General features: G+C 47.3%; 1 protein-coding gene across 1 annotated transcript; it reads right to left on the bottom strand.

Moving 5' to 3' along the window:
• Positions 1-9,444: 9,444 nt before the first annotated feature.
• Positions 9,445-9,912, bottom strand: LOC136462287 (uncharacterized mitochondrial protein AtMg00810-like). The gene has a single exon (XM_066461394.1). It carries the CDS (start codon positions 9,910-9,912, stop codon positions 9,445-9,447), a length of 468 nt encoding a protein of 155 aa, XP_066317491.1.
• Between the last annotated feature and the right edge of the window lie 28 nt (positions 9,913-9,940).

The raw sequence follows: 9,940 nt of genomic DNA, 5'->3' as shown, positions 1-9,940 counted from the left end.
TGAAAGCTATGAGCCCCATATGGCTAAGACTGACGGTGAATTTCTAGCACTAACTTGCTCAACTCAAGAGGTAGTATTGGTTTGTATAAGAGTTTTTGCAGGGCGTTACATTGAAGCAATTCCTTGTCCAACATGCTAAACCCGCATCTTTGCTTGGGACGAGCAAAGGGGTAGCTTGGAGGAGCTTATTGATGGTCACTAAACACCTAATTTGACCATCAACATTCCACCCAAATCAAGGTAAAACAACATCACATGTGCCATATTATGTTTATAATTCACCTAGTTCCACTTGTACTTGAAAAATTATTTGTATGCAGAGAAAATCATAAAAAAGGACAAATATGAAGCATAGAAGGCAGGTGGACGTGGCAGGGGAGCCATGGGCCCACATGCCATGTCAGCCAGCCATGGCCAATGTCGGCCAATGGCCACCTGCCCCCTACCACATCATTGATCCATGGGATGGCCTCCTCACTGCATCCCTAGCATTGATCCATGACTGTTTGATCCAAAGGTGCACATTGAGCTGCCTTGGATCCAGTGGCCCGCTGTCATACACTTGGAGGGGCCAAACTGACCTCGAAACTGCCTCACTAGCTAGGAAACCGACTTACCTACCATACAACCACCATCCAGAGGCCATCCATCACCGTCGGATGGTGAGGTGGTGCAATGGACGGTCGGTCGATGCCCCACCGCCTCATCTTCACCTACAAGTACCCCCATGCCCTCTACACACTATAAAAGGGGCTATGGTGCTCAGTTAAGGACCGATCATTGCATAAGGCATCGTGGGCAAGTCACGAACTTATTATCCTGAGCACATACTTGGGTATGGGCGCTTGGAAGGCTTGTTGCTCTCTTGTCGTGGGTTCCGGCTCTTTCTGGACTGACTATCAGGGTTTTGTTTTGGTGGAGGAGGTCCTTGCACCGCACTGAGTCTGGGACTTAGGGGCGAGGGCTTGGAGTCCTAGTTTGGGCAAGGACCTAGGACCCTAGGATAGGAGGGTGATGGGTTGGTCCTGCTTGTGCCTTGGGTACAAGCGGAGCATGTGTTTTCGGGGTACCCAGCTGGGGACATTGATTCATGAATCGCCGGGCAATCTGGTATGGCTTGTTTTGTGTCTAGCACCATAGTAAGAACTGAAAGATGAAAGATGGAAAAAGGAAATCTGATTGCTTACCACCTGCTTGAAAGTAGCATCGGTGCTTACATAGAATGGTTAGTTAATGAACCAATGTGGCTATTAATAAAAATCGAATATAAGGACACACGCTTAGAAATGCTTCCTGCAAATGCAATAAACCCACAAGCCAGATAGCCTTGCATATCCTTGGAGTCTTTTCTTTTCTCCTATTGGGTAAGTCTTGCTGAGTACAATTGAGTACTCAGGGTTTTATTCCCCCTATTGCAGGTGACAAGTGGATGCTAGAGCTGACTCTTGTGTGTGGATTCCTCCTGGTGGGCTCAGAGAGGATTTCCATTATGCTGCGATCATAGTTTTTATTTATAACTCTCACCAAATGCTTTTATAAATGAAAGTTTTATAATCTATTGTCATAGTTTACATATCAATGCTTCATCATGCCATGAATAGATAATTATTTCCGCTGTAATTCTGATCACATATTTATATTCCGCTGTTACACTAAATTGTTTATAACTCTGATAATATGATTAAATTCTGCTATTGTAATAACAAATATTATACTATGATGTTGTATTAAAAGTGATGTAAGAAATGATTAAGAATGATGTAAGCTTTATTCTCTCATTTATGATCCTGATGGAAAATATGGATTTTTGGGTTCTCCCCTGGGGTATGCCCGATGAAACCGAGTAATTTAGTGTTCTCTCTTGGGTGCTTAGTGTCTAATGGAAGACGAGCACTCCTAAGAGGCATTAGATTAGGCGGTTCTGACACAGGTGGTATCAGAGCATAAATGAGGAAATAAAGCTTCAAAATCCTTTTCTAAAATAAAATTTGACAACAAATTCTTTTTAAGGAATATGACGTCTCTATGTGAAGTTATATAAGTAGCCCTAGTACTATGGTTATGTATCTAGGATAGATGACACTCTGCTGACTTAGGTAGGCTTAATCAAGTTTTCTGCAGGTACACTGACTTGAGCATAGTCCAATAGTATTGACTAGTTACAGGGAGAGGACGATGTGCCAAAACTCTGCGAATGATTACCCTATATGTTGGCAATAGTGTAAGGACATATAGGATGTGCATTCATGCATATCCTGTTGTGCATTATAGCACTCGTATTGCTTGCAGACACGCCATCTATAGGTGTCACACGAGTCGTATTGTGCATGACTGACTCGTTCATGTTCTAGAGTTAGGTCTGCACTGTGGCTTCATGCTCTACGTTCGCCCATGGTTTACATCTATCGTGACCCATGTCTCCCCATACCCCTTTTCTATGCTCTTGTCGGACACTTGCCTTGTAGTCATACTAGTCAGTAATGGCATCACATGTCGCTTGCCTCGAACACGTGAAAAATTTGGTCGATTCATTCGTAGTGACCCCGTGCAGGCACCCTGGTGGACAGCGTCAGAACCACTGAATGCTCTACCTTTATAAGCAGAGCCTAACTTAGCCCTTGGTACCACCACTCAGTCCACTTTAGCTCACTTAGCTTTTCCTTTGAGCCAGCTTTTCGCTCAGCCTTCCTCACAACCACCGCCAGAAATGGTAGGAGCCTAGGTTAGTAGCTACTGCCAGAACATTGAGGGTTTTCCCAGAATCCTACATGCCACCCTACAAAAGCTCAGAGTCAAAGATCATCTTGAGTATGAGGGTTGTGAGTATGAGGAGCATGGCACCGAGCGGTGTGAGGTTACCGTCTACATCAGGAAGAGTGTTCCCCGACCTCACTAAAGCCTAGAGTATGCAACTGGGTTTAGCTTCATCGATACCTACCTGGTTGTGGCCCACAAAGCCTTGCGGTACCTCTGCTAGATCTATGAGGAGCCCATTGCCCATACCCCCATGAGGTTCCTTCCACCTTTATACAAGAATCGATAGGCATGGAGGGCTCGCATGGAGGCTTTGCAAGGGCGAGATGTGCAAGAAGATAGTCCTACCGTGGTGCACTTGACCATGTACCTGCTTGCCCTAGATGAGTAGTATGACTGGAAAGTCTTGGAACTAAGGATTTGTCTCCATCAAGCCGAGGAAGCTGAGATCTTCACCTAGATGCTCCAGGTGTAGCTCGCCAAAGCACATGCTAGTGCTGCAGCTGTTGAGAGCCAGGAGACTGCCATATCGAAAACTCTAAAGGAGGCTAAAGATCGGCATATCCATCAGCTGTGCCTATCTTGTCACTAGGGCCAAGCAGAGGATGCTGGCTGCTAAAAGGTAGGATGCCCTGATCTTGGAAGGGATCCCTATCCACTAGCCAGAAAGAAGAAGAACTGGTGTTGTAGTACCGCCAGCACCTCCACCTTCAGAAGTGTTAGAAGCAGAACCCTTGATTCCTCTCACTCAGCCATTGCCATGAGAAGATGCAGATCCATAGCCAGGGCAGTAGAAGAATCCACCAAGCCTAGGAATGAAGATGCGTGGTTCTAGAGTAGCTTAGTCACCTTGGGATGCTGTACTCATATTAGTAGTGTTTTTCGTCACTGTCCTCCGGTATTGTACTCTTGTCGTTGTTCCTCGTTCATAGTTGTTGAGATCGTCCAACCATAGGTGAATGATGGGTCATGAATGTGAGCCTGAATGCCTGTATGATGTACCCATATAAGACTATTGGAATGTGCAGTTTGTTTGTTTTGCTATGTTTATTACATTCATCTACCTTAAGTTTTGTTAAATATGCTTAAACTTTTCAAGGGCAATATTAAGCGGGTTACAAGAGAAGTTCCATTCAAATGCTAATAGACCAGCCATGATTGGATAACATAGGACATTGTATCAACAAATTGTGGATGTCCCCATAGAACACTTGAATCTTTTTAAAACAAATCTGCCGCTGGATTTGAATTCCGTGTCCCTTGTTGTGAAGGGAACCTTTGTTATTTGAATTTTCCCTTGCAATACTCCTCTTACTCTATGGTCTATGACCCCACCGCCATTAGGGCATGTAAGTTGGTAATAGTTGCCTGGTTAATAGCTTATGGTGCCACGACAAAACCGAGGGCTCCCTGTGGAACAACTACCACATGTGATGTTGCTCGACATGCGCTGATATCAAGGTTGTTGACCAAGTACCTTTACCAAGTTATACTACCATACCGCTTTTGCTACAAAATATTTCCTTGGAAATATTCGTGTGTTCAAACAGGAAATCCACAACATGTTGATGAGATAGTGTTCTTGCAAGGTAAGCAAGAGGAGGTGGTTTTGGAGGAAGAAAGTATGACATGGTCTCGGTCTACATGAAAGACGGATGTGGTCGAGTAAAGGAAAGAAAAAGAAGAGTAGTAAGGGAAGTTAGCCTTGGATAGTCGAGAGTAATTGTAAAAGTCGGAGTGGATGTCATGTCCCTAGCCTAGTGTTTAGTTGACTATGCTAGGTCATTTCACTGCGTGCCCTACGAATGATGTTTGTATTGAGCCCTTAGCTCCTTGTTCTTGTGTGGCCGTGGCATCGTGCCGCACTCGCTGTCTTTGTGCACTGTGCCTTTCTCCTTTTTCCAGCATCCGGTCGGCTCTTGACTCTCATGCCTCGTCCCTCATACCGGACCCCCTTCCCCTTTCTCTTTTCTCTTGGAAACATGGTCGCCCACATGCCTGCCTCGTCAAGCGGACCCCCTCCTCTCCTCTCCTCTCCCTTATCTTCTGCCCACTCGCGTAAGAAGCATACCATGTCTGACCTTAGCTCCATAGCATGACCCATCTGTGTACCCTATCCATGTCGCCTCCACTTCTAGTGTGTTGTGCCCCACCTCCGTTTGCCACTATAAAATACCTTTGGTCCTTGCTCTTCTTCTCCATCCCCATTTCCCTCGCATTCGGAGTAGAGCTAAGAGATTCAGTCATCCTCCGAGGAACTAGGTTCGTTAGTCAGAGGTGATGGTGTAACATGAGAAGAAGAAGGATTTGGTTTCGTCAAAGAAGTTCAAGTTCCCTTTGGTTGGTTTGGTCTTAGGGTTCACAATGTTTGAGTTCTAGGAGTCCTGTTTCTGGATCTGTTGGTGCTACGCCATGTTTTGTATCAATGTTATCTTATTATTTCTCCATTGTCCTCGTCTATCTCGACTTCTAGATTAAGTCTCGGTTGTACCAGGTTGTTTTTAACCATGTATCTCTAAATCCCTGTGTGGTTTAGTATTCGAAGTCATGTAATATTTTGTGTAACCTCTGATCTATGGAATGTAATCGCGCTTCCCCTCTGCTGGTTCTTGCTTCGAATCTTGGGACGAGATTCTTTTTAAGGGGGGTTGGTTGTAACAGCCCTGGTGTTACGAGCTTGTTTAGCACCGTGATTTAGGCCTAAGAAAATTTATAAAATAAGTTTCTTGGGTTTTTAATTTAAAACGTACTTGAGGCGATAAGCGAATCCTGTGTGACTTAGTTTCTTAGACTCAAATAAATGCTCAAGCTAAATTACGTCGTGCGTAGAAATATTTAGGAATATCCGATAACAATTCTAGCGAACGGTTTATTCTATTGGATTAAGCATGAAAATCAACTTTTATAAATAAAATAAAATCCATTAATAAATAGAACGATATATATATACTCACGGGTTTATTTTGTTAAGCATGAACTGACAAGAAAGAGAGCGCATCAGCTTTGTTTATTTCTCCGACGTACAACATACTCGCCTGGCATTGCTATTGATCACTGCCTTGTTCTCAACGTGGCTCTGCATTTCTCTGCATTGCAAAGTCTCCTCATCCATCTGCATCCATGCTCTCTGTCCTTTGCTTTTGCTTCTCTCTTTGGCTTGATTGCTTCTATCTGCATTTGCTGAGCCACTCCTTGTTTTCCCTCCCTCACTGCTTGTCTCCGTGGCCATAGTCTTGTCCTGTCCATGCCAACTGGCATGCCCTGCCGGCCACTTTGAGCTAGGTCATCCTACTATTGTGTTTAAGAAGTAACCGAGCCCGCACGCATCTCCTTGTGCCTCTGTCTCTGATTGTGCTTGCTTGCCCCCATGTGTTCTTTCTCTGCTAGGTATTGCTGTGTACTGGATGCGCAGTAGGCCACGTGCGCCTGCTTTCACACAACTTTGTTCGGGAGCACCTTAATGGGATTTGCCGAGTCACTGCTCACTCTATCCTCTTGCTTCTGTGGCCTGCCTTGCTTGTATCTGCCTCCTCCATCGCATCATTCTTGTAGCAATCAACATCTCTGCTATCCGCCTTGCGTGCCTCCACTACGTTGCTGGTTCTGTCGAGCCTTGTGCTGTCTCCTTCTCTCTCTATTTCTCTGCTACCATGGAGGAGATGCCAAAGCTCCAGTCCGTCAATGCCCAACCGGACGTGACCCGCCCGCTATCGTAACACGCTAGGGCCATGCCGCAGCCGCTCACCCATCACCCCTCCCTTTTTCCCCTCGCGATGCTTGTGCGTGCCCTTGGCCGCGCGCCTAGGCCATGTTGCCGTGCCGTCTTCTCCTGCCAGTGCCGTCATCACTGTGCCCCCTTCCACTGTTGTTCTCCCTTCCCCTCATGCACGCTGAGCCACGTGGTCCCACGCCTCTCCCCACTATGGGCCATGCCGCCCCTCCTGCACCGTCTGTACTGGAGCCGTCGTTGCCCTAGCACCACTACTGTGCATAGCATTGCTTTGTGTCCTTAAATGACGGCTCTTCCCCATGTGCGAGGCTCCCTGGGTTCCGTGCTGGAGCCATGGCCCTAGTTCCTATTGTTTCCCACCCCATCGCTAACGCCTCGCTCTCTCTCTTAGCCCCACCGTGGCACGCCGTCGTCGCCCGTGCCCGTGGTCGCCGACGCCCCTCCTCTTCCTACCCTATGCATGGCACCCTAGCGTCTGCTCCTTTGCCTTGGCATGCCATGCCACCACTGTGGCCATCTCGTGCCACCCCACTGCCCCACTGTGCCACCTCCATGACCCGCTCCACCTCCATGTGCGAACTGCCACCACCTCACCGCCAAAGCGCCCTCACCATGGAGCCGCCTAGTCACAATCACTGACACATGTGGCCAAAGCTCCACGCTCTAGCTCTGGATGAGTCGTGTCCACCTGTGGGTGCGCCCGACAGCGGTCAAGTCGCGACGCCGCCTCCTCAACGTCGTCGATGACCTCACGGCTAGATTTGGCCACGGGCTGAATTCCCCTGCGGTGCTCTGTTCTTGTGAAGAGGAGAAGGTGAAAATGTGAGGAAACACAAATAGAGAGTTTTACGATGTCCATTTCACAAAAATGCTAGACTCATAGGTTTGCTATTAAGGGCTTCGTTAATTTGAGGAAAGTACAAGGGTTGTTTCACATATGTGCCATGCCACCTGCCTGCCTAGGTCGGCCTGCGTTATCGCCTGGGCCATTGGTGCTACTGGCATGGACATGTTGGGTCGCTCGCCCTGCATCCCACGATAGCGGCCTGCTCTGCGCCGTGCCTGGGCCGTTGCCTACCCACTAGGCTGCTTGCACCCCGTTCCAGCGTTGGGCTGACCTACCATCGCGCCTGGGCCATGCCTGCGCCATGCATGGACCTGCTGGCTGAGTAGCAATAGCCACGCCTAGGCCGCGCGCACCCTGCCTGGGCCTTCAGCTGGCCCGCTCTTGCGCCACTAGGACGCACATGCACTGTGCGTCTACAGGCCGTGGGAGCTGTTGGGCTGAAAGGGTGTTGACGCCGGCCTTTCTATTTTCTAAATGTTTTGCTAATATATGTTTCTATTTAACTTGTAAAATCAATATAAAATAGTATAGGAGTCCAAAAATTGTGAAACCAAGTTTCTTAGGTTCCTAAAATCAGTATCTATTTGTTAGTATAATTGTTCATCTAGTTTTGAGATTTTTCCAGGGTTTCTTTAATTAATTTAGAATGTTTAATATTGTTAAAATGTGAACTTATAGAAATTGTTGTGATAAGTTGGTAATAGTGTTGGATCTAAAATTTTTACAGTAGGATCCTAGCAATATTAGATACTTACTATAATTTTTATAGCTCCGGAATAATTAGTTTGCTAAATAAATAATGATGTCCTATTGCGAATAAAGATTAAATTGATAGAATGGAATAAAGAAACAACTTGGGTTTATATAACAAAAACATTTGTTGGGAAATAACGTCTTATTCGACAACATAGATATGTAGCCTAAGTACGGTCATCGTTAGAATTAGCTTGTTAGCTTGTGAGGCGTGATCGGGTTTCTAAGCATTTCGGCTGTCGTTGATTATTTACATCTATGCATTTGCATCAATGCATATCATATATGTACGATGATGGATCAACGAATGATTAGGAATCCAGAGATGGTGTAATGGTATTCTCTCTAGGAGATGATGTGATGGGCTTTATATTCAGTTGATGGTGGATGATCTGAAGATGCAGATACTAACTTTTTAATATATATCTTACCCAGGCAAGCCCCGGTGCATAACCCCTACTTTTCTGCAGTTTAAATTATATTTGTGCATTAAGTTTTAAGGAGTTGAATGAAACCCACTTGCATAGATATATCTTTATCCTACGAGTATTACTAGTATGACAGGATCGTATAGATTGCTATGCTACAGGACTCCGGTAGAAGTCGAGTGATGACTATCACTCGCGAGATATAGGAAATATGTTACTATATCATTATCACTTGGAAAATATAAATGGTGGAAAGGAAAATGGTGATCGGGCAGGGATATGGTTTGGGTATTGGTGGGTGTAAGAGGTTGTGTCGCTATGGACGCAGGGCATGGCTTGGTTACACTGCTTTCCTTGTCTGGTCGGTTAAGGACTGGTCGTTGCATAAGGCATCGTGGGCAAGTCACATACTTATTATCCTAAGCACATACTTGGGTATGGGCGCTTGGAAGGCTTGTTGCTCTTGCTGGAATTCACATTGGGCTTGGGCTAACCCTAGAAGGGTAGTAATGTATATTAGTCATACATGGGCCTCATGGGCCTAATACACTCATACTCCAACACCCCCCCGCAGTCTGAACTACCGTCGCAGCGGAGTTACAGACTGGACATGAAAAGAAGCACACACACGAGCCCCCCCACAGACGCAACTAGCCACCAATGATGTTGAGGCTGGAGCGAAACTCGGTGAAGGTCAATGACGGGAGGCCCTTGGTGAAGATGTTGGCAAACTGGGAGGTGGTCGGGACGTGTAGGACCCGAACATCGCCGATGGCAACCCAATCACGGACAAAGTGTAGGTCGATCTCCACATGCTTGGTCCGTTGGTGCTGCACGGGGTTGGTGGAGAGGTACACCGCACTGACGTTGTCGCAGTAGACCAGCGTGCTCCGGGAGAGAGGGCTGTGGAGCTCGGCAAGGAGCTGTCGGAGCTAGGAGGCCTCAGCCACGCCGTTAGCGACAGCTCGGTACTCCGCCTCGGCACTGGATCGGGAGACCACCGGCTGGCGCTTGGATGACCAGGACACCAGGTTGCCGCCCAGAAAGACAGCGTAGCCGGAGGTAGAGCGCCGAGTGTCCGGACACCCGGCCCAGTCGGCGTTAGTGTAGACGATGAGCTCGGTGGAGGAAGACCGCTGAAGGAGTAAGCCATAGTCGACAGTGCCACGGAGGTAATGGAGGAGGCGCTTGAGCGCAGTGAGGTGAGGCTCTCGGGGATCATGCATGTGAAGGCATATCTGCTGCACTGCATAGGTGATGTCTGGCCTAGTGAAGGTGAGGTACTGAAGGGCACCTGCAAGACTCCGGTAAGCAGTGGGGTCTGCCATGGTGGTGCCCACGGCCTCTGACAGCTTGCCCTGTGTGTCAACTGGAGTAGAGCAGGGCTTGCAGTTAGTCATCCCAGCACGCTCCAGGATATCAAGAGTG

The sequence above is a fragment of the Miscanthus floridulus genome, chromosome 7, assembly GCF_019320115.1.
Source record: "Miscanthus floridulus cultivar M001 chromosome 7, ASM1932011v1, whole genome shotgun sequence".
NCBI lineage: Eukaryota > Viridiplantae > Streptophyta > Magnoliopsida > Poales > Poaceae > Miscanthus > Miscanthus floridulus.
Note: the sequence above shows the minus strand (reverse complement) of the source record. Positions and strands in the feature narration are given on the sequence as shown.

What these genes read in the sequence shown, in the direction of transcription:
- LOC136462287 (XM_066461394.1), bottom strand. Translation starts at nt 9,912, where the DNA reads ATGACTAACTGCAAGCCCTGCTCTACTCCAGTTGACACACAGGGCAAG.